The sequence below is a fragment of the Terrapene carolina genome, unplaced genomic scaffold (assembly GCF_002925995.2).
Source record: "Terrapene carolina triunguis isolate 2854851 unplaced genomic scaffold, T_m_triunguis-2.0 Scaffold33953, whole genome shotgun sequence".
Taxonomy (NCBI): Eukaryota; Metazoa; Chordata; order Testudines; family Emydidae; genus Terrapene; species Terrapene triunguis.
Genome location: NW_020698304.1, coordinates 5,460 through 32,747, shown reverse-complemented (window position 1 = coordinate 32,747; position 27,288 = coordinate 5,460). Strand labels below are relative to the sequence as shown.

Below are 27,288 nucleotides of genomic sequence, written 5' to 3'. Positions count from 1 at the left end.
GTTTGAGGGCGAATGGCCCCGATTCTGATCTCACTCACATCGATGTCAGTTCGGGGTGAGTCCCCTGAAGCCAGTACAGCCTCTGCATTTACAGCAGCGCACCTGAGATCAGACTCTGGCCCAGTGTCAGGAAGAACAGCCTGGCAATGAGATCTACCAGGCTGGGGAATTGCAACCTCTTGGGGGAAGGGTGGGAGCCACATTTAATGCTAGAGCCCTGAGGGGAACTACCCCGCCCTGGGCCCCAGTATGGGAGGGAAATGGATTAGACGGTCCAATGCCAGTCACGTTCTCCACCTCTGCTTTCCATGATCCTGTCCCAAAGCTCCACTCGCTGCAATAGCCGCCCAGCATGTAGAGCAGTGATACTCGGACCTCAGTGGCTCAGGAGCCAAATTAGCCATCAACATTATGCAAATGAGCCACAGTAGGGTGAATTCATTGTTTCATTTACTATAGTACTATTCATATTTAAACAGTGTGATGGGAAATATGTAGTTTTATATCTATATCTCTTATTCTCACAGCAAATAAGTTAGTAGCTTAGTGCAGGCTGATAACTTAATGGGTTAATAACATAGTAAAAGCATCCAGATTGGTTAATAACTTAGATTGGTTAATAATTAAACCACAGTGTTTTAATAGCATGAACTGCAAAGAGCTGCAGGGGAGACATTAAAGAGCCTCTTGCAGCTCACGAGCGGCAGTCTGAGAATCACTGATTTAGAGAGATGATAGCTCCGGAGCAGTCCCACGTGGGGCAGGCTGTGTGACACCTCCCCTCCCTGCTGCGGATTCAGGGACTCAGCTAGCACTGCCGTTCGCAGATCCAGTTCTCAGTGAAGGAGCAGGTGGCATCGTTCCACTTCCCGTCAAAGCGGAGGCTGCCACAGTCCTCCCCTTGCTGCCCAACATTGTTGGGTTCCCCGGGCCCCCAGAACCTGAGAAGGAAACCGAAGCCCCTTGGAATTAGAGGTGGGTATGGAAGTTCTAAAAGGGAGGTGCGGGAACCAATCACTTTGGATGGAAGGACCCTGGTGGATGCCAGCTGCCTTTAAATGTCACCATCCAAACAGCAGGGGTTGGCAGGCCAGGTGGTGCAGTAGGTGGGTAAGAGGAAGATGGATGGATGGAAGAAGGCAGAGGATGGGTGGCTGCTCATCACAGCACAGAGGGCAGTCAGGGCACAAAGAGACCTATGCTTGACTGTGCCTACACTGCAGAAACATGATTTAGATGGCTCTGCTCCGAGAGCAACTCCCACTGGTGGGTGCTGTGTATCCCAGCACCCCAGCAAATGCTCCACTTGCTCCTGGCTTCCACAGGCTGCCCCTGCTGGTAATCATCTCCCATCCCATCCCCAGTGTGGCTGTGGGTCTTAGCAACAGAACAGAGTCCACATGCGTACAGCGTCTCTGGTTTGAAAACCTCCTCCATGCAGGGGGTGTGAAATGAGCCAGCTCCTAGGGGACACGTCTCCACGTCACTGCCGCCAACGGGCACTGACTGGTCTGATAGTTTTAGCAGAGAGAGTCAAGGTGGGCATGGACTGATGTGCCTACTCACTCCTTAAGGTGGTGCCTGCAGGTCAGGGCCATGGCAGGTTGGTGGTAGCCACTGAATAGGGGGAAGCTGGCCCAGTTACTGCTCAAGCCAGAGCTGTTCTCAGCTTGGACAACATCAGTTTCCAGTGCATTTTACAGGTGAGGAAACTGAGGAATAGAGCAGGAAGAGACGTGCCTCACAGTCGGCCACCTGAGGATACTTATGGGGCTGGGACTAGAACCCAGGAGTGCTGCCTCCTTGTCCATGGCCCTGTCCCCTGGGCCATGTTGCTGTTCTCCCCAGCACCGTTCCTTAGCAGGACATTCAGAATGCCCCATGGTCAAGCAGCTTTCTGCTCCCCAGGAACATCCCAGGTCCTGTCCCTGCTCTGTGCTGACCCTGGATGACATTAGCATGGAGGCAGTTGCAGACTCATAACCTTCTTTACATGGTTTAGCCACTAAAGGGGACCAGAGACCCCTCTAGTATCAATTGCATTGGTATCAATGCGGGACAGGAGATAAAGCAGAAACAGCTGATTGTAAGGGACAGGTCTTTCTCCAAAGAGGCCGAACAAAGAGGGACTTGCCTGACAGACAGGGGGCTGCCGTCCAGCCAGCGCCACTCCCCTTCCTCCGCTGAGTCGCTGAGGCCCAGCCAGTACACGTGGGGTTCAGTGATGTGGTTTGACAAAAATGTCTATGTGGGAAAACAGGTGAAGGAGACAATCATGATCCCAAGCAGGAGGTGATGAGGTTTCAGGGGGCCTGTGTTTGTGGCCAGCAGAGTCTCACCCCTCCCCCTGTTTTTCCAACCCTTTACATTAAGGGTCCCACCCTACATTTTCCATGATGCACCAGGCACTCCCATGATGCCTCACTTCCTCTCTTCAGGAGGAATGAGTGTTGTACATCATGGGAGATGTAGACTGAGTGGGTAGCTCGACCTCTAAAAATGGGGGCCTGAAGCATCCAAACTACAGCTCCCATGAGGCACTGCAGCAGCACTTCCAAATTGAAATGTTTCAGATTTCGGTTGAAAATTCGCAGTATATATATTTTTAGCTCAAATAAATGAAATTTTCCACACAAAAAAGCTCATTTTCTGACCAGCTGTACTTCATATGCATCATCTCTGCCCTTTGCCCTGCAAATCTCCCCTATAAAATGGGAGAGGAACACTGGCCTGTTTCGGGCAGGGACTTTCTTTTTGTGACATATGTACAGCACCTAGCACATGGGGCTCTGATTGGTACTTCTACATGCTCTCACAATACTGATAAGTGACAGTAATAAGGCTGAATATTACACTGCTGTTCCCTGAGGACTGCGCGTAATTTTCAATCCTCCTACAGCTGCTGAAGGCCTGCTTTTGGGGCTTGTCAATCCCATGGCCATAGGTCCCCTCCATGAAGAGGGACCAAGGAACCATCTTGCAGTCCCTGTTGAGTCCCATTCTGCACCCTGGTTACTGGGGGAGCCTTAAATCCTGGCCCAAGGACAGGATAGCGAAATACACACGCTATGAGCTGTAGTGCTCATGAGTCAGATTTTGGTTCTGGTGACTCCAGATTCACACCAGTACCTTGCCCACTTCTGCACTACATGGGCATCCTCCCAGCACCAACTAGTCTCCCAAATCCTGTTCCCAGCAGGCACCGGGCTCAATTTAAAACTTAAGGTGGATCCTCCGTCAGGGCAGGATTCCTTCTGCAAAGTCCCGATGAGGAATCTGGAGTGGGGTCTTCCATAGAATATCAAAAAGCCTTTCGTAGTGTAGTAGTGAGCTGCTCTGAAAAGCATTTCACCTATGGGTCAGCAGCTGAATTCCTGCCCAGGTCGGTAGCAATCAAATATTATTTTTAGGTCCCTAAGGGACTCTGTGATTTGTATTCACAGGGGATTAGAACTGCCCCCCCCCCAGATGAATTTTGATTCATATCGAATCATCCACATCTGACACTGAGATTTCTTTTTACAAAGCTCACTCGACAATTGGTGTCATAAGGAGGAGGGAGAAAACTTGTTCACCTTAGCCTCTAAGGATAGAACAAGAAGCGATGGGCTTAAATTGCAGCAAGGGAGGTCTAGGTTGGACATTAGGAAAAAGTTCCTAACTGTCAGGGTGGTTAAACACTGGAATAAATTGCCTAGGGAGGTTCTGGAATTTCCATCTCTGGAGATATTTAAGAGTAGGTTAGATAAATGTCTATCCGGGATGGTCTAGACAGTATTTGGTCCTGCCATGCAGGCAGGGGATTGGACTCGATGACCTCTCGAGGTCCCTTCCAGTCCTAGAATCTATGAATTTTCAAATGACTCTATGTATCCAGGTTCCCTCAATTCTTCTTGAACAGAAAGTTACATCCAAAGATATTGCTAAATTCCTGGAAAACTTGGGCCAGTCTGTGATCTCAGTTACGCTGGGGTAAATCTAGAGTAACTCCAGATTCACCCTGGTGTAGCAGAACAGAATCTGGCCCCTTGTGCTTAATCCCTTCCATTCTGCGTGATCCACAATAGGAGTCTGAGTGGCTGGCTTACCTGTTCCTGTTTGGTGTTAACAATAACCAGGTGAGACCCTTCATTGGTACAGAACTGCTTAGCGTCCAACCAGGATTTACTCGATGTTGAAAAGAAGTAGCAACTTTTCTCTAAATTCTGCCAGCCAGGTGGACATTTTGTGCAGATGACTTCTGTGAGAAGTAAAATTATGGGACAAGCCTGCATCAGAGAGTTAAAATGCAGTCTAACTGAAGTGTAAAAACATCCGTGTCCCCATACTCCTTATTTACTTCTGACATTCTCACTGGCTTCAAGCAAATAATTTGCACTGAATTTGCGTATTCCCGGAAATTGGATTCTTTTTCCTTCCACCAGGTGCTCATTCATCCTCTGTGGGATGGTTTTATAAGTTACATGGCAGTGTCGCCCCTCTGACATGTGGTAGCAGATGGCAGGGCCTGGTAGGTCGGTTTCCCATTTGAAAATGAATCACTGAGTTAATATTTTCCTAATATAACTTGTTGATTTCTGCTGGGTGCACTTGTGCTGGAAAAGAGACGCCCATAAATAAAATGCAGGCCAATCGCTGATCTCAGCCCAGACACCGATTCCCAGTTTCCTGGGCACAACTCTGCCCCAAGAACTGAGCCTATTTAGAGAGTCAGGCAGGGAGCAAACTCCCTTGCTAATTGCAACAGCTCCCCTCCAAAAATAACACAGCCTGAAACCAACAACACAGCATGTCTTCGAAGACTGAATACCGCTGATATGCTTGGAAAGGGAACTTGCAAGCTGATGTACAACAGCACCCTCTGGTGGCTTCTGCCATACAGTATTGTATCCATCCCATGTTAGGCTTCATTATCTATTTAGCCAAATTATCAGCTGTGTCCATTTCCATTGCACATAGATGTGGTCAGTTTCCATGCACAGGGAACTGTGCAGGCCATAGGCCTATTGGGAACCTGAAAGTCAAATGCCCTGTTCCCTGTTGGCTTTCACTGACGCTGGGCATTTGTGGTTAACGCTGTCACTGGTTTCAAGCCCTGTCTGGTGCCCCCTTACCTGTGATGTTCCGTAACTCGTTCTGCACCCTGCTCAAGACCTCCTGAAGTCTGTCATGGTCCCTTCTCACCTCAGCCAGCTCCTTCGACATACTGTGCGTTAGGTTCCTTATCTCTGTCAGGGCAGGCAGGGGGTAGAAAAATGCCACCTGAATCAACAGGTTGATATTTCTGGGCTGGCTCAGACCTTCCTTCACAGCAGCTGGAAATTTCTATGTGTCCATCCATCTGCAAACACACTCTCTGTCCCCTTTCACAGCCTTCGACCTATCTATGCTCTGATACCGGAGTCCACCATTGTATTATCAAAGCACCTGTGCTATCCTGGGCTGATTGATTTTCCTTCAGGCCAACTGTTGGATTCAGTAAGGGAATTTTTACCTCAGTAGGCTCACAATAAGGTAGCCCAGGCTCCACGTCTGCATCATGGGCCTCTTCTATGGAAGTCTAAATCCCTAGTCACAGCCCTGACACCAGCATAACTAAGATCAGAACCCGGCTCATGTTTTTACTGGATGGGCCTGAAACCACACGGGATGAGCATTCCCAAATTCCTTCTGCAGGCCATGGAAGCTGTGTGCTCTCAGCAGCGCTGAGCGAACCAGAGCACCCCACCACCACTCCCACGTATCTACAGGGTACTGAGACCACAATGCAGCAAAGCACTTAAACACAAAGCCAGTGATTTTCAACCTATTTTCATTTTCGGACTCCTGAACTTTAGAATGGAGGTGAGGATCCCTTTGGAAATCGTGGGCATAGTCTGCGGACCCCCACGGGTCTACGGACCACAGGTCGAAAACCACTGCTCTGAGATGTGTTACACCACACAGTAATCACGAGGGTAGAGTTGTTTGACAGCTGCTATTGTGGGGAAGAACTTGGGGATTGAACTGGGGCCCTCCAGGGCTAAAAGCAGGAACTACTTCAGCGTGAGATAAAGCTGCCGAACCATCTCCTAGAGCAGCACAGAGGCGTTACCTGTCAGACTGCTCACCAATGGGTTACACATGCCTAAGTGCCTTTGCTGGATCGGGGTCTGAGATCCAAAGTTCTGCTGCAGCATGAACTGGGCGCAGGATAAAACCTGGGGTGGCCCATGGGAGCAGGATGCAGCTGATCCCAAACTAAAACGGGATTATCCATGTAGGGCTCCCTGCTCCAGCCTCACACTTCCCCTTTCTCATCCTCCTTCTCTACTTCCATTTCAGCTTCCCCTCCACACGGGAAGATCAGACCCAGGAGTCCCTCTACAAGGAAGGAGCAGTCACCTGTGGCATCCTGGAGATATGATGGGTCTTTCACGTGATCAGCCTGGATCTCCTCGATCCCCAGCCTAACCCCAGCCAAGCCCTTGGACACTGCAAACAGCAGAGGGCAGAAAAGAACTGCTGTACATGGGCGTGTCGAAGGAAGAGACCCCACCCATGTGCAACCCCTATGATTTTATTTCACGTCTTGTGACAAGGGAACTGTTTATGCCCAACCTCTTGAGAAACATCAGCAGAACATACCATTAAGAAGTCGACTATTAAACACGTTGAATTCTTTGGACATCTTCAACTCTAAAAGGAAAATGAGAGAATGGGGAGTTTCCATTTTAAATAACAGCACAGAACCTCATGCTGCCCCACCCACATGCTCCACCCCTGAGGAGCGCTGGATAAGGACCATTCATCCAGTAATGTGTGAAATGTATGGAGCAAGCGCAGTCATTTGCAAGGATGTAAATGGGTTTCACTTATAGCTATTACTGATTTAAATTACCATGCTACCTACAAGCCCCACCTGAGATTAGAGCCCCTTTGTGCCAGGTGCTGCACAAACCGGAACTGAGATTGGGTACCCTTGCTCTGGCACTGCATAGACACAGAGTGAGAGACGGTTACAATACAAATAGACAAGAAATGAACCCATTTCAAAGATAGTGAAACTGAGGCACAGAGAAATGAAGGGCCATTTGCTGGGTGTTTGGGGACACACTACCACACTCTGCTGGACAGACTGGGGCCTCCCCCACCCATATTCCTGCTTCCTTTTTTCAGATGGTCAGGGGAGTGTCCTGGTGGAGACGGGTCTCAGTTCCCACTCACCCAAGCAGTAGCTGTCTTTATGGGGGCCCCAGGCATGTGCCTACTCCTGGTACAGACCAATTCCGCTCATGCCCATGGCTTGCCCAGCAGGATAACACTCTCAGCCAATGAGACACTGGTAGAAACGTGACCTCATCACAACAAAATTTCATTGGATAATCAGTGATCCTAGGAACAGGACAATGTTATCCAACAACTTCTAAGAGCTACTTCCACCTCCTGTGGTTGTCCCACACCCCACAATAATCTAGAGTCCTGTCTGAGCTGGGGTCACATCCCCAGCTGATGTGTGTCTGCTCAGCTCCAATGAAGTCCAAGGAGCTACATCAACTTCACCAGCCCTGCACCTGACCCCGTTTGCCCAACTCTCCCCTCCCTTGAGGTGTAAGGACCTAAAAAGTTCTGCAAAGTCCAACAAGGAACAGAAACATTTCCTTTATCCTCTCACCTAGATAGTCCTGGTGATGTGTCAGATTTCTCTGGGCATCTCTTCTTATAGTATCTCGATCCAACTGGGCTTCAGCAAGACCCTTGGACACTGTAGACATGACACTTTTGATGGCAGAGTAAAATTTATCAGCAGGGGAAACCCATATCTTTGGGGACATCCGTGCTGCTGTAAAATGCACTTTCCTCCCAGTTACTACCCAAGACTTCTGATGTCCCTTACCTCATGTTAGCTGTGATCCTCCACTACAGGCACACTGTGCTCAACACTGGGATTCATTATTCTGGACACCAGCTCGGTCCTTGGTACAATGCAGAGCTGCGTTGGGGCTGCTCTATGTTACACTGAGCTGCCAGTGGCCCCAGAGTGTGCGGTGCAGCTGGTACTGCTACACACAGGCGTGGAATGTGGCTGGACAGCTCAAAGGGGCATAGCAAAGCTGAGAGTGAAAAGGCTCAGCCTTCCCAGAGCAATGCAGGGCTCTGACTGCTGTGCGGAGCAGAAAGCCGCCTGCTACCACAAGGAGCCTGTCTCGGTTTGTGTGTGGTTAGCTGGTTGCAAAGTTAAATAGGAAAGGAATGCATTTGTCGGGCCCAAGCTCTCCTTGTGTTAATGGGGAAGAGGCAATTGTGGCAGCACATTGTGCCATGCCCCCGTTGCATTGTTCTCACTCCCAGACATTCCCTCTCCGCTAGCGTGATCGGCCGACAGCCCTTTGCACTGGCCACAGAACACGGTTGAAAAAAGAACATTTTTGTATGGATATTTCACAACGTTCAAAATGTCACCACAAACATGGCCCGGTTATTGATTTTGGGTGGGATTTTTCTAAGATTTACTAGCACAGGTTCCATGGAAAGCTAGTGGGAGTTATGCTAAGGACAAATCCCACCACTTTGAAAATCCGGTCACCTTAACTCAGAGGTGAGTGAAAGTTACCTAGCAATGGCAACTGCTCCATAATTAAGGTCACAAGTGAGCCTCCAGTCTCAACCCAATTTTGTGCCCCACCGCTAAAATCCACCCCAAACTAGTCAGAGCAGCCTCAGTCTTGGCAGGTGAGATGTGAGGCCGAGGTAGGAACGAACAGGAGACTTACATTTCCCAAGTTTCACCACGATGAGAGCTGTGGCCACTGCAATGCAAATCGCCAGCAGGAGATACAGGATCACAATGGCCTTCCCTGGGGCGGAGTTGGGGAGGCAAAGAGCTGTGGGGAGCAACACTGGTTAGATCTCTCAATGCAGGATCAACCCCACCTAACATTTACTTTGGGGGGAGACTCCCGGCACTGAACATGGTTCCCTACAAGAGAAGATGACTGAACAAAGGGAGGGGAGGGATTCATCATATTAATACCTTGAGGTAGTTCTCAGCCTTCCCTGTGTTCCATTTTCCATGTTGGGAATCCCTCTCCCTTTTAGCAATATGGGAAGGGCAGGGGAGTGTGACACCCAGATTGAGACGCTCCTGCCTTAAAGGGAGCATGGGAATCCTTTCAGGCTGTAGTGGGAAGATATAGGCAGGCTCACAGGACCAGTTTCATCCCTGGAATAGCAACACTGAAGGCACTGGAGTAACCCAGGGATGAGTTTGTCCCATGATAAGAAAGGAGTTCATGTGGATGATGGGACTATCCAGACTCAATCCAGACACTAATTTGGGGGAGAGAGAAACTATCCTGATTGTGGGCACCGGCCAAACTCAAATAAGCAAAGCCAGGAATCGGACACAGGCCTCCTGACTCCCAGGGTAGCTCCTTAATCACAAGACCAACCTTCCTCAGGCCAGCTCACCTTTACCACCTCTTCCAGGTACGCTGCTCGCTTCCTGCACTGTCAGTTCCACGTGCTCTGAGCTGTCCCATTTGTGGTAGGAGCTGTCCGGGTGCATGGCTGCGGATGTCTATGTTCTGCTCCTGGCCGTCGGTGCAGTTTATATTGATAGGAGCCGTCATCATGCCTTTCCAGGGGAACGGACGCCTGTGGTCACACGGGTCAGGGACTGTGACCCAACCATTTCCTCTCCAGGTCAGTGCAGAATCATAGCGTCTCTGTGGTTCCAGTTTCTGGTCCTTAGACTTCCAGGCTCTGAGATTGCTCAACTCCCATTGACTTTTATCAGAATATGTTGAAATCAGCACTTCTCTCCCAGAGGCTGCTCTAGTCAATCTGCCGCCCTAGGCAAAACTTCAGTGTACCATCCCCCTCCTCAGAAGCCTAGGGTGGGAGATTTGGCTCAGTCATTCCTATATCATGAAGGAAAGGGCGGCAGTGCCAAATTCCAGTGAGTGGCAGTGTGGTCTTGCATGACATGGGGGCGGCCAGGCTAAATTTAGCAGAGTCCTGTTGCCCCTTATAGACTAACAGATGTATTGGAGCATGAGCTTTCGTGGGTGAATACCCACTTCGTCGGATGCATGTAGTGCAAATTTCCAGAGGCAGGTATAAATATGCAAGCAAGAGTGAGTCAGGCTAGAGATCACGAGGTTAGTTCAATCAGGGAGGATGAGGCCCTCTTCTAGCAGTTGAGGTGTGAACACCAAGGGAGGAGAAACTGCTTTTGTAGTTGGCTAGTATGCCTACCTTCATGCCTCCAGCTTCCATCCCGGACACACCACACGATCCATTGTTTACAGCCAAGCACTGAGGTACAACCGCATCTGCTCCAACCCCTCAGACAGAGACCAACACCTACAAAATCTTCACCAAGCATTCTCAAAACTACGATACCCGCACGAGGAAATAAGGAAACAGATCAACAGAGCCAGACGTGTACCCAGAAGCCTCCTGTTGCAAGACAAGCCCAGGGAACAAACCAACAGAACTCCACTGGCCATCACATACAGTCCCCAGCTAAAACCTCTCCAACGCATCATCAGTGATCTACAATCCATCCTGGACAACGATCCCTCACTTTCACAGGCCTTGGGTGGCAGGCCAGTCCTCACCCACAGACAACCCACCAACCTAAAGCATATTCTCACCATTAACTACACACAGCACCATAGTAACTCTAACTCAGGAACCAATCCATGCAACAAACCTTGATGCCAACTCTGCCCACATATCTACACCAGCGACACCATCACAGGACCTGACCAGATCAGCCACACCATCACCGGTTCATTCACCTGCACGTCCACCCATGTAATATACGCCATCATATGCCAGCAATGCCCCTCTGCTATGTACATCGGCCAAACTGGACAGTCCCTACGTAAAAGGATAAATGGACACAAATCAGATATTAGGAATGGCAATATACAAAAACCTGTAGGAGAACACTTCAATCTCCCTGGCCACACAATAGCAGATTTAAAGGTAGCCATCCTGCAGCAAAAAAACTTCAGGACGACTTCAAAGAGAAACTGCTGAGCTTCAGTTCATCTGCAAATTTGACACCGTCAGCTCAGGATTAAACAAAGACTGTGTATGGCTAGCCAACTACAGAAGCAGTTTCAGATCCAGACTAACACGGCCACCCCTCTGATACTTGACAGGCTAAATTTGCCACTGTAGGCAACTGCCCAGAAGTCTGCCACCATAGACAGCTGCCTACATTTCATGTACCTAGAGCAGCCTCTGCCAGCACCTCACCTGATGGGGTCCTGTACTATTCCTTGAGACACACTAGAGAAGATAGCAGGTGGATTTAGCAGAAGGTTTCATGATCAGAAAAATGTCAGTTTCTCACCAATAACTGGAGTTACAATCACTCTTCCAACTGGAAGCTTGTTACATTTGCATCTTGATCCACAAAGGCAAATGAACACTTGAAGAACTAAGGGGACATTCTACACCAACCTGGACACCCCAGGGTCTGCTGGATCAGATAATCTCCTGTGGACTTCTCAGAGTATGTGGGAACATGTGCTAGCGACTGCAGGACAGTGGAGCTCGCTACACCAGCTATAACCCTGCCAGGGGCTCGTTCACGCCAGCTAGTTAAGAGTTTAGTGGCAGTGTTCACTCTCTAAGCACCGCTTGTCCAACTGAAGGAAGTCAAAGACTGTCCCATGGGTGGAACCAATGTCAAGATATTCTGCTGATGGGCAATTTGAGTGGGCAGGCAGGCTAGCCGTGCAGGGGGATGTAGCCAGAATCCCTTCCTTCCACTTGTAATCCAAGAGCGGCCGTTGCCTTGTAGTGACTCCATGGGGACAGCAGCTCAGCATTTCACTGATAACTCTACATGCTCTCGCTCACGCCAGCACAAAATCCACTAGGTCAGTGATTACACGATCCCAAGGATGATCATGAGTATGGCCCTTCCAAATTCATGGCCAGGAAAAACATGTAACGGACCATGACATCTGGCTATTGCAGAGGGGTTGCAGGATTGCCACCCTTACGTCTGCCCCACCACCAGCAGCTTCCTCCAGCTAGGGGAGGTTCCTGGAGGTGGGAGCGAGCCCTCAACTGGGGTGCCCTAAGCCCGGCCCCTCGCTGGCTCCAGGCCAAACGCTTGGGTTGAAGGGGGATAAAGAGGCCTTCGGTGGCTGTGGGTGGGCTTGCTGGGGGTGACCATGACACCCCCTAGACAACAGCATCCTGGGTGGTCACCCCCCCATAATGCCGGCCCTGCTCCCCCCCAATAAAGTTATGACCCCACCCATGTCACCCTCACTTCTGCACTGCTGCTAGTGGCAACGCTGCCTTCAGAGTTGGGCTTCCAGCCAGCAGCCGCCACTCTCCAGCCACCCAGCTCTGAAGGCAATGCCACCGCCAGCAGCAGCGCAGAAGTAATGGTGGCAATATCACGACCCCCGTACAGTAGCCTTTCAATCCCCCACCACCCATTTTTGGGTCAGGACACCCACAGTTTCAACACCATGAAATTTCAGATTTAAATAACTGAAACTGCGAAATTTACACTTTTTGAAATCCTTTGACTGTGAAATTGATCAAAACAGACCATGAATTTGGTAAGGCCCCAGTCATGAGATTTTTTGGCAAGTAACAATTCTGAGGCTAACTGTATTTTTTTTTTAAAGCACCTTGAAGGTTACATTGGAGGCAAGACAGTGGGGTCTGGTGGAAGTGGGGTTGGACTGAGGGTCAGAAGATCTGGGTTCCTGTCCCGGCTCTGTTGCAGGGTAACCCTCTGGGCATTTGTGTCCCCATCAATAAAATGGGTATAATGACATTGACCTCCTTTATGAAGCATTTTGAGATCTGCTGATGAAGACCAGGGGACATAATATATATTAGACCTCACTGACTTGAACCACTATCACCACTTCCGTGGAAGGTGGAAGGAGCCCCTAAGTGGACACGCCTATGCCAGCACTGATTGGCTATTGAATACATTTGAGGAGGCGGCTATCAGTGGCGTTAAGCTGAACACTATTCTACTTTGAGAACCTGAATATGCCAATGACATTGTCCTGTTGGCCCAGTTCCATGAATCGATGCAGCTGAAGGTGAGCTGATCAGGTGAGAAGCCGCATGAATTGGTCTGGCTATTAACCCAGATAAAATGAAGTCCCTGGCCATTAGCATCTAACAGACTTCAGCTCCAAATTAGAAAGAGCTCAATGTTCACCCGTCTGGACTGTTAAATATTTGGGCAGCATCATAGACCGTCCTGGAAGATGCTTGAAACATGTGGGTGCCTGTAGCTCATATAGCAGCAGCAGCTGCCGCGTTTCAGGTCCTTCAGGGGTCTCTGTGGGATTATCATGACATCAGTCTTGCTATGAAACTGTGGACATATAGAACCACAGTTATACTGACTGTGTAATCTGGAAGTGAAATGTGTGTGGTGCGGAAGGACACCGGACTGATGCTGTCGATTCTCCTGATGTTGTCGTCGTTTCCATCAGCTGTTTCATATCAAGCAGCAGGACAAGATCAGAAATGAGGGTATTAGAAACTGACCTCAGCAATCGCCTCCATCAGGACTGGTTTGAGATCAGCAGCTTTCCTGGTAGGGAAGTATTATAAGATCGAAAGACCAACGAATTCCAAAGCATGTGTAAAAAGAAATGCTGCTAAACCACCAGCAATTATGTGGGAGCCAAAAGCTTACAATTGCCAGTGATGGACATAAAAGGAGTGTGCAGTCAGACCCCTCGAAGTATCTTGCCAGAGATTGACCTGGGTGGCGCTCACTTTGCAGGGGCCATGTCCCTTTGGGATTAGCCATTAATTCAAATCAAATAGAATTAAGGTGGACACTTCTGCAATATGGGGACATTTCTGACTCCAGGCCATTAGTGATTGATTTGTGCCCTGAAGCAGAAGGGCACAGGGGTAGAGCCCTTATATTTATTTGTTTATCCTGTCTAATGTAACTGGCTCTTTTTATGCTTAATATAAAGATGGCCTGATTCTTAGGTCCCTTTATATCAGTGCAAAGGGCCCTGTTTGGAAATCAGAATCAGGCCCGTCACCCTCGGCCTCACTGACATCCAGCGGCAGTGAGTTCCCCTGGCTAATTCTCTGCTGTGTAAATTTTGGTGACATGTTTATGGCCGTGCCTGCAATGTGCCCAGTGCTTTCCAGAGACGCGAGAAGGGACCGTCCTTGCCCTGAGGAACTCACAGGCTAAGGATGGACATAGAGACAGGGAGGGGCCAGGAAAGGGGAACAGCCAAATAAACAAATGCCGATCAGCAGATTCACTAGAGACAGCCCAGCAGAGAGGGACTGAAGTGTGCACAGGGTTGGAGCCTGTGGGATTGGCTGTGAGAGGTCGTACCATGCATAGACGCCTGCCTGGAAGGGGGCACAGCAGTGGCTGTACCAACTGCAGACAAAGCTGGGAAATGGGCCGAGAAGGAGGCCTGGGGCAATTGTACAGAGGGCAGATAAGACTGATGACATGGGTGGGTGCAGATGACTGCCCCACTCCTGCCAAACAAGGGTAAGAGCTTCCCTAGAGAGGGCTGCAGCTGGGAAAGGCGAGGCTGATTTGGGAAGCAGCCACAGCTGTGGCCATCTTAATCAGGTTCCAGCTGGCCCTTATAGGAGGGCTGTGGGCCTGAAGCTGAAGACAGAGTCTCTCTCTAGCAGTGGAGAGAGAAGGGCCTGGCTGCCTGGGAGCTGAGCAGGGTACCTAGAGTGGAGCAGGGCTGGGGGAAGGCCAGAGGAGCTGGGGAGCTCCAGCCTGGAAAAGCCCCAGGCTGCAGGCCTTGCTAAAGTCCGGGAAGGGTACTGGGGTTGCAGAGGTGCCGCCCAAGGCAGACAAAGGCAGCAGGTCCAACCCCCCCTTGCCAGTGATGAGTGGTTTACAGACCGCTGTCCGCCCCAGTGAGCAGGGGCTAGATGGTGATTGGCAGTAGCCACTGAGGCAAGGTGGGGATAGAGGGTTGGGGGTTCCCTGGGGGAGGGGAGACCCAAAGTGTGGGGATACTGCCAGAGGGCAGCACCCCAAGGCAAAGGGGCACCTGGGTTCGGGAGGGACCCAAGGCCAGCGGCAGGCGAGGCCATCAAGCTGGCAGAGGGCACTCCGGAGCTGGAAAAGAGCTAATTCCCTGGACAACCAGGAGGAGGCGCCGTTCTGGTGAGTCATCACCCCGCCACAGGGAGATTAGGCTGGAACAGAGAAGGAGGGGCAGAGTATTGGACAAGGGCAGACAAGGCCGGGGACGTGGGTGGGGTGAGGGGCACAGATGACTGTACCAGGGCAAACAAAACCAGAAGCATGGACGGCGCAGGGGCTGTGGCGACCGGGGGTTATGAAGCTCAGCCGGGGATAAGCAGGGAGCCTCACTGTGCCTGGGTGTCTGGGCTTTGCCTCCTGTGGGGCTCCATGGTTTGGTTCCAGCTGCCTCTGCACAGAGTTTCCTCAATTTAAACATTAGGGTCATTTCTGATGCGCTTCCTCATTCTAGTTAATTTTCCTCTTCCTAGTCCCAGAGCTAGTTCTGGGCACAGTTCCATTCTTCAGTGTGTGAAAGCTTATTACATAGGGTCAGATCCTTAGCTGGCATAAATGGGTGTATTGACATCAATGGAGTGATGCCAATTTTCACAGCTGGGATCTGGCCCCGTTGACTCCAATGGAAAGATGCTGTTTTATATCAGTGGGAGATCTGGCCCCCTTGTGGTCACTCTTAGGCCTTTTCTACATTATACTGGTATCAACTAAACTGTGAATTTAAATTGACTTTCTTATCCTAGGTTAAACACCCCTCCTGTGGATTCTCTTTGTCCAGCATAAGCATGACCTTTATTCAGTTTATTTATGTCACTTTGGAAGGGGTTTTGGGCTAAACAGAATGAATTTGTCCACATATGGTGTTAGAAGGGGATAACAAGACCTGTAATGCGGCATGAGCATAAGTGGTAACACTTTCCCATATAGAGAAGCCCTTAGTCAGTGGTTCATCTACAGTTACTTCTTAAACCAACTCCCAGCCTGGATTATGCTCCCCACAGATGTCTTTGTTTGGGTGGAGTGTTCCGCTGTGCCCTGCAGGGGGTGTTTTGCATTTCTGGGGGCAGTGCTGGGGGAAGGGAAGGATACACACTCGTCTATATATCTTGAGGCTGAAGGGCCAGAAACGTAGCGGGTATAAAGCTGTGTAACTGCGTTTACTTTCATGGAGCTCCATGAACTCATAGCAGCTGAGGACCAAGCCAATGATTTTTACTGGCTATCGGAACATATGGGGAAGGGAATATTGTATTACAACACTGATAACTTAGGTTCATGATCACAATGCCCTTGGACCTTCATGACATTTATTCTGAACAGTTCTGAGGGCTCTTACTCAGGCAGGGACTGGGGAGTTTACACTTGTCTCCAAGCAGCCACTCAAATGAGGCTGTCCTATAGGAAGAGGGGAAGAATCAATGGAGATAACACCAAATATGAGCCCCAGGAGAATACGGGATGGGTTTCACAGGATTGCAAGGGAGAATAGGAATTGAGAGGACTTTCAGCCAGAGGGAACGGGATAGACCGGAGAATCGTACCATCACCAGGAAAAGGCAGGTCTACGTGATTGGGGACTCCTTACTGAGAAGAATAGACAGGCCTGTAACCAGAGCTGATCCAGAGAACAAAAGGGTGTGCTGTCTGCCGGGTGCTAAGATACAGGAGGTGGACTTGAGGCTGAAGAGGATCCTAATTTTTTATTGGGGGGAGGGCAGGTATCAGGGAATGGGTTATGGTTCCCTTAGTCTCTGGCTGGTTCTATACCAACTCTGGTGCCCAAGGCATAGAACCAATGAGAGAATCGGGGCCAGACAGGAGGGTGACATAGGAGACATCTGTGCCGGCGCTACAGCCTCTGAGGACTCTCAGCTGGGGAGATGTGGCCAGTTTCAGTCCAGGGGGAGCTGCGCAGGCCATATTGGGAACATGACAGTCGAACGCGCTGGTCTCTGTTGGCTTTCACTGACTCTGGGACTTTGAGATTAACGCTGTCAGTGGTTTAGAGCCCTGTCTGGTGCCTTCTTACCTGTGATGTTGCAGAACACGTCCTGCACCCTGCTCAAGACCTCCTGGAGTCTGTCATGGTCCCTTCTCACCCCAGCCAGCTCCTTCGACATACTGTGCATTAGGTGCCTTATCTCTGTCAGGGCAGGCAGGGGGTAGAAAAATGCCACCGGAATCAACAGGTTGATATTTCTGGGCTGGTTCAGACCTTCCTTCACAGCAGCTGGAAATTTCTATGTGTCCATCCATCCGCAAACACACTCTCTGTCCCTATTCACAGCCTTTGACCTATCTATGCTCTGATACTGGAGTCGACCATTGTATTACCTGAGCACCTCTGCTATCCTGGGCTCGTTGATTTTCCTTCAAGCCAACCGTTGTATTCAGTGAGTGAATTTTTACCTCGGTAGGCTCACAATCACATAGCCCACACTCCACTTCTGCATCACAGGTCTCTTCTATGGAAGTCTAAATCCAGAGTCACGGCACTGACACCAGCATAACTAAACTAAAATGGGATTATCCATACAGGGTTACCTGCTCCATCCTCATACTTCCCCTTTCTCATCCTCCTTCTCTCCTTCCATTTCAGCTTGCCCTCCACACGGGAAGATCAGACCCAGGAGTCCCTCTACAAGGAAGTAGCAGTGATCAGGCGTTGGAACGAAAAGGATGTTTCTCACCTATGGCGTCCTGGAGATGTGATGGGTCTTTCACATGATGAGCTTGGATCTCCTCGATCCCCAGCCAGATCCTTGGACACTGCAAAGAACAGGGGCAGAAATCAACTTCTGCATCGAAGGGAGAGACCCCACCCATGTGCAACCCGCACAATTCTATTTCATCTGTTTCTTCAAGTCCCAGCTCCTGGATTTATGCAGTTAGGAGAGAGTCTCTACTTTCATTAAAAAAATTAATTTCTACTCTTCATGGTAGCAGAGAACCGCTTAATAAAGTGATGCAAGCGTGACCCTAAAGGCTCAGAAACCAGAACAGAAATAAATCAAGCGCAACATTTATTGTATTTCAAAAAAATTAATGATTTTAAAGCCAGTCTCATGGGCTTCGCTCATGATTTTTGAATGCTGGGGTTGGCAGTACAATGGAACTGTTTATGCCCAACCTCTTGAGAAACATCAGCAGAACATACCATTAAGAAGTCGACTGTTAAATACATTGAATTCTTTGGACATTTTGAACTCTAAAAGGAAGATGAGCGTTTCCATTTTAAATAACAACACAGGACCTCATGCTGCCCCACCCACACGCTCCACCCCTGAGGAGTGCTGGATAAGGACCATTCATCCTGGAGTGTGTGAAATTTATGGAGCAAGGGCAGTCGTTTGCAAGGATGTAAATGGGTTTCACTTATAGCTATTACTGATCTATATTACAGTGCTGCCTACAAGCCCCACCTGAGATTAGGGCCCCTTTGTGCCAGGTGCTGCACAAACCCGAACTGAGATTGAGTACCGTTGCTCTGGGCACTGCATAGACACAGAGCAAGAGACGGTTACAATACAAATAGACAAGAAATGTTACCCATTTCACAGATAGTGAAACTGAGGAACAAAGGAATGAAGTGACTCTGTCAAGGTCACACAGGGAGTCAGTGGCAAAACTGGGCACTGAAGCCAGATCTTGTGAGTTCCAGCCCATGCCTTAGCCACAACAGCAGCCAACCTCTGCTCAGCTGGGGCTCAGACCCCTTTTGGAGCAGTAGGATCTGAGCACTAACCCACTGTTACTGGGATGTTCTCAGTGCCCGTGACGTGCTCCATAGTGACACCCATCCTGTCCAGATGGGTGCAGGCTTGTTACAGTTGTGGAAGCAGAACAAGGCCTGACAGGGATTGGAAGGGAATTTCAAATGCAAACAGTCTTTGTTAGCAAGAGTCAGGCTAACTGTAACCCTAATAATGCCAGACTTGTAGAAGCGAGGATTGTGTGAGGTGAGTGGGAAAGAACTGTGTGAGAAGTTGTTGCGACCTTGTGTAGATCATGTGTAGATAAGATGGAATGTAGACTAGAGTCTAAATAAGTGAGAAAAATAAGATATCAGGATGACCTATGTATAAACAAAATGCAGCTGTTGCTTATTGTTGTCTGTAACAAAAGGTATAAATGCTTGCTGTAATTGTTTACCTGTAGAGAGACCTGCCTAGGAGGGGGAAACCATGTGTCCTAGTGCACTCTCTCCCTCCATGCAATTGCTTGAGATAATAAAGTATCTGACTTTGCTGCACCCAAAAAGAGAGTGAGAACTGTGGTTTTTCTCCGACACAGTGTTTAGTGTCCCAGAGGAAAATTAGGAAATCAATGTCCTGCGTAGGGGGACTGTGGTAGAAAGAACAGGTCAGACCCAGGACTGCATTGAGGTAATCCGGGGACATCAGGGACACCCAGCGTGGTCATTCCCATTGGCCCTGTCCCTGTAGAATGGTTTCAACTGTAGGTGGGTTCGCAGGGACCATCTGCTGGATGATTGGGGACCCACCACCACACTTCTCCCCCGTCCAGATTATTGCTTCCTTACTTCATTTAAACTGGGATCTGTCCTGGAGGACACAGGTCTCTGTTCCCACTCACCCAAGCAGTGGCTGTTTATGGGAGCCCCAGGCACATGCCTACTCCTGGAACAGACCAATTCCATCTATGCCAAGGCTTCCCCAGCAGGACAACACTCTCAGCCAATGAGACACTGGTAGAAATGTGACTTCATCAGAACAAAATCTCACTGAACAATCAGTGATCCTAGGAGCAGGACAATGTTGTCCAACAACTTCTAAGAACTGCTTCCACTTCCTGTGGTTGTCCCACGCCCCACAATAATCTAGAGTCCTGTTTTAGTGATGGTCAGATCCCCAGCTGATGTGTGTCTGCTCAGCTCCACTGAACTCCAAGGAGCTACATCAACTTTCACCAGCCCAACTCTCCCCTCCCTTGAGGCATAAATCCAAAAAAGATCAGTCAAGTCAGACGAGGAATAGAAACATTTCCTTTATCCTCTCGCCTAGATTGTCATGGCAATCAGATTTCTCTTGGAATCTCTTCTTATCAGATCTTGATCCGGCTGGGTTTCGGCGAGACCCCGGGACATTGTAGACATGAGAGTTTTGATGGCAGAGTAAAATTTGTCAGGAGGGGAAACCCATATCTGTGGGGACAGCCGTGCTGCTGTAAAATGCACTTTCCTCCCGGTTACTACCCCAGACTTCTGATGTCCAAATCCCACCGCTTTGAAAATCCTGTCACCTTAATTCAGCGGTGAGTGAATGTTACCTAGCAATGGCAACTGCTCCATAATTAACATCGCAGCTGAGCCTCCAGTCTCAGCCCAATTTTGTGCTCCACTGCTAAAATCCACCAAAATTAGTCAGAACAGCCTCACTCTTGGCAGGTGAGATCTGAGGCCTAGGTAGAAACGAACAGGAGACTTTCATTTCCCAAGGTTCACTATGATGAGAACTGTGGCCACTGCAATGCAAATCGCCAGCAGGAGATACAGGATCACAATGGCCTTCCCTTGGGCGGAGTTGGAGAGGCAAAGAGCTGTAGGAAGCAACACTGGTTAGATCTCTCAATGCAGGATCAACCCCACCTAACATTTACTTTCGGGGGAGACTCCAGGCACTGAACATGGTTTCCTACAGGAGATGATAACTGGACAAGGGGAAGGGAGGGATTCACCATAGGGTAAATACCTTGAGATAGTTCTCAGTCTTCCCTGTGTTCCATTTTCCATGTTGGGAATCGCTCTCTCTTTTGGCAATATGGGCAGGGCAGGGTGAGTGTTACCTCCAGATTGAGAAGCCCCTGCCTTAAAGGCAAAATGAGAACCCTCTCAGGCACTAATGGGAAGATATGGGCAGGCTCACAGGACCAGTTTTGTCCCTGGAATAGTAACACTGAAAGCACTGGAGTGACCCAGGGATGAGTTTGCCCCATGATAAAAAATGATTTTATGTGGATGATGGGAATATCCAGATTTAACCAAGACGCGAATTGGGAGAGAGAGAGAGAAACTATCCTGATTGTTGGCACCGGCCAACCTCAAATTAGCAAAGCCAGGAATCAGACCCAAGCCTCCTGACTCCCAGGGCAGCTCCTTAATCACAAGCCCACCCTTCCTCGGGCCAGCTCACCTTTACCGCCTCTCCCAGGTGCACTGCTCTGAATTGTCCCATTTGTGGTAGCAGCAGTCCAGATGCATGGCTGTGGATGTCTCTGTTCTGCTCCTCTCGGCGGTGCACTTTATATTGATAGGAGCCGTCATCATGCCTTTCCGGGGGAACGGATGCCTGTGGTCACACTTCCCATTGTCACAATTGTCAGGTCAGGGACCTTGGCCCAACCAGTTCCTCTCCATGTCAGTACAGAATCATAGTGTTGTTGGGATATGTATCATTGAGGCCTGGTATGAATGACACAATAGGTCAAGGACTATTAGAACTCTTTGTGCAAAAACAGTCTTATGTTCCAAGAAAAATATAGAAAATCATCGGACAAGGAAATAACACCAGCTGGACTGATATAAAATTATATAAGAATTGCAGGAAATGGCATGCCTTGGGTCATGGAGGCCCGCCCAGGATTATTTCTCTGGAATTTTGCGAGTAGAAGGCCTAGTAAACAAAGGCAAAGAACCCATGACGCGACTGAATGGACCATAAATGGATGCCTGTGATTTCTGCAAGTCGGAGTTGTTTATTGATCCAGAGTGCCATGTGGATATAGATGTGGCTTTGCCGGCTCCCCGCATCTTATGATCTTATCCTGATGGAAGGAAACTAGACTGGCAATTGGGACCATTCTCACCTTTGGACTCTGGTATAGTATGTTTTGGGTGTGAATGTGAAGTGAGCAAGGTTTGTTTTGTAATCCATAAAGAGTATTTAGAGTATTATATTCCAACACTGTGTCCAGTATCTGCTTGCTCCCCATCTCGTAGGGAGACCTCTATTGCGAGTCTAACAAGTGGTGGAGAATGCGGAGCGGGGGGATTTATTAAGTAGTGCTGGATTTCGAGATGGGGTCTTACAGTGTTGGGGGAGTCCTTATTTAAGACTAATAAGGGTGACTCCTTTTTGTGAAATTTGTAAGAAATTTGTGAGGGAAAAAAATGTGTGGGGAGATACCGCATGCTGTTAGTGTAATGATGTTTAAAACATTGTTTAAGAAATGAAGTAAAGGGGGGAAAGAGGAAACCCAGTGGACTAAAGTTAAAGTCCCTTCTCTGTTAGAGAAGGAGATTAATGCATTTGGGACATGCACTTGGATGCAAGGTGCAGTGGAACCAGATGTAACATTTGATACCTTAGAAAACAGATTTGAGAAAGATGTACAGATGTACAAGCCGAATGCCAGTAAAAAGCAAACTGCCGTAGTATGGCTGTTGTGGCAAGCTGTAAAAAGGCAATTGCATGTAAGGGGGGAATACTTGCAGAGTTACGAACATTACAAGAGAATTTTAAAACTTGCCAGGAAAATTTGGAGTGGGAAGTGAGGCAGGCACAGATAATGCAAACTCAGTTAGAACAAATGGGAAAACAAAATAGGGAATTGGAGAAAAGAATGATGGATTGGGAAAAGATTAAAGCAGACAAAGATAAATTAGATCATCAAGTGATAGTAATGAAACAGTTATTTTGAGATTTGACTAATGGAAAGGAAGAGGAGATCACAAGCGTTTCTCACAGTTGGTGCCAGAAAACTATAGCAGCACTGAAAAATCAAGTGAAAATACAGGAGATGCAAGTTGTGGCTGTGTGTCAAAAAGAGAGATTTGGATTCGGATTTGGATTCTAATGATATTTGGTAAGCAGAGGATCTGCGAGGGGGTTAAGAGAAAAGGGAATTTGACCAACCTCGAGAGGGGCTTTATACTAAATTGAGGTAAGAGATTAGACAGGCAGCAGATCAAATGAAAAATGTTTTGGACAGGCAGCCAGAAGCACATCAACTGATACCATGATTTATTATGCTGTTAGGGAAAGATAAAGGTCAAAGACCCATGAAGGTGTTATCCAGTGCAGATCATATGGAGCCTGGAGATTCATCCAGGGATTACCTGTTAAGGAGAATAACATTGAGATTCTTGGCTGGAGAAATACAACCAGTGACTAATCCCAGGGCGGAGGTCACCAAACATGTCACACCTGATTTTTTGATGGCAGTTGATTTGACTCAGAGGGAATTATGGAATGATATGTTTGAAGGATTGGACAGAAATTTATTAGTGATGTCTACTAATTTGGTGAACCAAGCAGCCCAGGATGAGGGGTTAACTGTTAAGGATGCATTGGAGCACTGGATAGAATGCCAACAATTGATGAAAGGTGGAAGCCAGGTCAAAGGATTGAAACCCAGAGTACCTTTTGTTGAAGCAATAACATATTTAGATGAGAGTGTTTCTAGATCAAGATACCGTGAGAGAGGAAAAGGCCATGGTAGAGGACAAAACACCCCACCCCAAGAAGGTAGAGGGTGGAATAATCAAATGAGCCCCAGAAGGGAGTAGATGTGATTCAGAATATCGCTTGGAGGTATTGAAATTGAGGGGAGTAGATGTGGATAAGTGGGATGGGAGACGTGCTGATGAATTGATGAAAGAAATGCAAAGGATGGAAGAAGAAATGTTTGAGGAGCAGAAAAAGGTTGCAGCTATGCAAACTGAGGGTTCAGAGAACCCTGGTCTATAGGGAAGCCCTGATGATGGGTCCTCAGGAGTGGGAGTTGGTAACTAGATTAAGATGGGATTCAAATGGAAGGCCTAGGACAACTGTCATTGTGGAGATAATGGACCCAACGATGCCCTATTGGATCATAGAATCATAGAATATCAGGGTTGGAAGGGACCTCAGGAGATCGTCTAGTCCAACCCCGCTCAAAGCAGGACCAATTCCCAACTAAATCATCCCAGCCAGGGCTTTGTCAAGCCGGGCCTTAAAAACCTCTAAGGATGGAGATTCCACCACCTCCCTAGGTAACCCATTCCAGTGCTTCACCACCCTCCTAGTGAATTTTTTCCCCCTAATATCCAGTAGTGGATAGTGGGGCATGTGTAAATATTGTAAATATAAGTTGTGATTTGACTCAGTATGTGTCAGAGATGATGACAGCAGCCTCCTTTATTGGGGAAGGAGTGACAGGAACAGTGTATCATTCAGCAGAAATAGCTATACCCAGAGAGAGAGTGGGGGATTTTTGTTGTAAAGAACAAATGCTTCAGACAGATCAGGCAGCTGACCCAGTAGTATTGGGGACTCCTTTTTTGGTTAGTTTTGGATTTAACTAATGGAGTTCTGTGGCATGTGCCCGGCTGGACGGAAAGTGTCCTGAGAGCAGGGTACGTTCCAAGAATATGTGCTGCAGAAGCAGTGGAGGAGATTATACTGGCTCAACAGGATGTGGGTAAAGGAGTTTCCCAATGTATGGATTAAGAATAAAGCAGAATGTGGTAAAATCGAAGCATGTGTTAAAATCGTGGGGCACGAAGTGACACCACAGAGACAATATAAATATCCTGTGCAAGCAGAGGCAGGAATTGAGAAAATAATTGAATCATTAGAACAGGGGTGGCTAACCTGAGCCTGAGAAGGAGCCAGCATTTACCAATGTACATTGCCAAAGAGCCACAGTAATACGTCAGCAGCCCCCCATCTGCTCTCCCCCCTCCCAGTGCCTCCCGCCCACCAGCAGCCTCGCCAATCAGTGACTCCCCCTCCCTCCCCGTACCTCCCAATCAGCTGTTTTGTGGCGTGCAGGAGGTTCTGGGGGGGAAGGGGAAGGCGCGAGGGCACGGCAGGCTCAGGGGAGGGGGTGGGAAGGAGTGGAGTGGGGGCAGAGCCAGGGATTGAGCATTGAGCCCCCCCGGCACATTGGAAAGTTGGCGCCTGTAGCTCCAGCCCCGGAGTCGGTGCCTATACAAGGAGCCGCATATTAACTTCTGAAGAGCCGCATGTGGCTCTGGGGTTGGCCACCCCTGCATTAGAACAACAGGGAATGATTGAAAAGGGAATTCTGCATACAATAGCCCAATTTGGCCCCTATTAATAGCCTCAGGAGATTGGAGATTGACAGTGGATTTTAGACAAATGAATAAAGCTACCCCCCGCATGGCACCAATAGTAGCAGATCTACCTCACGTAATGGCAAGAATACAGGGGGCCCCTAGATTTGGCAAATTGTTTTTTCACTATCCCGTTGCATCCCAATTTTTGGGCCTGCTTTGCGTTTACTTTTAAGGGACAACAGTACTTATTTAAAATAATTCCCTGTTGCCTACACTGCACTCCGGCTATTGCGTACCAATATGTGGTGCAAATGCTGGATCAATTATCCAAAGAGGATCAGGAGAATGTCACCTCATATGTAGATGACATATTAGTGTGGGGAGACACTGAAGAGGAGGTGACTGAGCGGATTAGAAAAGTGTTGAGACTCATCCAGGAAACGGGTTTGAAGGCTAACAAAGAGAAAGCCCAACTAGTGCAGAGGAGAGTGAATTATTTGGGGGTGACCCTAGAGGAACAAGGAATTCAGGTAGATCAACAAAAGATGAAATCACTAATGAATTTACCAAGGCCAGAGGAGTCTCAGGCATTGAGGGTGATGTTAGGAGGGTGTCACGTTATTGATTTGAACTGGGACCATATAGAACATGGTTGCAACCAAAGTCCTGTAGTGGCACCAAATCTTGTTTAAAGGGGGTCAAATGAAGTGTCTAAGACAAGGTTATGGTTGGCTGTTTTTGATTATGCTGTCTATATGTGCGTATCAATTTTGTAGTTGAAGTTATAAATATTGGCTCTATACTGTCTGTATTTCAAACTTATGCTATGCTTCCGGGAAACTCCCCAGACAAGTTGGTGTTAGCTCTGCCTAGCCTGCTTGATGGCCCATTAAGGACCATCAGCTATACAATTGACCAGTTGAGAGAAGGCAAATACACCTTGGAACTCAGCAAAGTATGCAGGGACTGGCCCATGTGACTCCAGACTCCATTTTGCTGTAATTTTCCACAGTAAGGACAAAGAAATGTTCTTACACCTGAAGGAGACTATAAAAGGCAGCTGCAGCTCCTCCATCTTGTCTTCAATCCTGCTTCTTACCTCTGGAGGGACTGTGCTACAAACAGAAGCTCTGAACAAAGGACTGAATGACTCATCCCAGCTGGGGATGTATTCCAGAGACTTGATTTGAACCTGCAGTTTATTCCATCACTGCTACAAGCCTGATCCAAGAACTTTGCCATTACTGTATGTAATTGATTCCATTTAACCAATTCTAGCTCTCATCTATATCTTTTTCCTTTTATGAATAAACTTTTAGATTCTAAAGGATTGGCAACAGCGTGATTTGCGGGTAAGATCTGATTTGTATATTGACCTGGGTCTGGGGCTTGGTCCTTTGGGATCAGGAGAACCTTTTTTCTTTTACTGGGGTATTGGTTTTCATAACCATTTGTCCCCATAATGAGTGGCACTGGTGGTGATACCGGGAAACTGGAGTGTCTAAGGAAATTGCTTGAGTGACTTGTGGTTAGCCAGTGGGGTAAGACCAAAGTCCTCTTTGTCTGGCTGGTTTGGTTTGCCTTCAGGGGGTTTAACTATTTAAGGAAACACATCTGGAATTTTACCACTATAACTGGACACTTCTGATGTTTACTAAAAAAGAAAGTAGAATGGGAGTCGGGGTCTGAACAAGAAAAAAGTTTCTGTAATTTAAAACAAGCCTTGATGCCAACTCCAACATTGAAATTCCCAGAGTTAAGCAAGCCATTTGTGAGTAAGTTGGCAGCAACCCAACAAAGTCCAGTAGTGATATTGATACTGGAAACTGACAGGAAGTTAATACTGGTAGCATACGAGTTCAGAAGATTAACCCCTAAGGAGCAGCAGATTCAAATCTGTGAAAGAGAATGTTTAGCTGCTGTGTGGGCCATTGAAGCTTTTGCTTTGACTGCTGGCACAGCCCCTATTATAATACAAACAACTCACTCTCCCCTGAAGTATATTTTATCAGGGAAACTGCAGGGGAAAGGAGTATCAAATACCAGGATGGCCCAATGGACCTTGATGTTAACTAGCAGAGATGTTACTTATGAGAATAACAAACCAGCCGTGATGTTACCATATGCCCTCCTTAGCTTGGTAGTCTGGTTCCAGCAGCCTCCACACGGAGTCCGAGCTCAGTTTCCTCAGTGGAGATGTAGGGTCATTTCTGACGAGCTTCTTCAT

The 27,288-nt window shown here is 48.3% G+C and overlaps 1 protein-coding gene across 1 annotated transcript; it reads right to left on the bottom strand.

Moving 5' to 3' along the window:
• Window positions 1–808: 808 nt before the first annotated feature.
• On the bottom strand, window positions 809–27,288 carry LOC112125061 (CD209 antigen-like protein C). Its single transcript, XM_029914255.1, has 7 exons — window positions 27,182–27,288; window positions 21,193–21,328; window positions 17,731–17,809; window positions 5,115–5,228; window positions 4,089–4,240; window positions 2,135–2,244; window positions 809–941 (listed from the first exon to the last, which is right to left on the bottom strand). Exons 1-7 carry the CDS (start codon window positions 27,286–27,288, stop codon window positions 809–811), a joined length of 831 nt encoding a protein of 276 aa, XP_029770115.1.

Excerpts from the sequence above, each read along its gene's own strand:
- LOC112125061 (XM_029914255.1), bottom strand. The coding sequence starts at position 27,288 with ATGAAGAAGCTCGTCAGAAATGACCCTACATCTCCACTGAGGAAACTG. Across the intron at positions 4,241-5,114 it reads CGAGTTACGGAACATCACAG|AAGTCATCTGCACAAAATGT; the intron begins GTAAGGGGGCAC and ends TACTTCTCACAG. Across the intron at positions 942-2,134 it reads GGCAGCCCCCTGTCTGTCAG|GTTCTGGGGGCCCGGGGAAC; the intron begins GCAAGTCCCTCT and ends TTTCCTTCTCAG.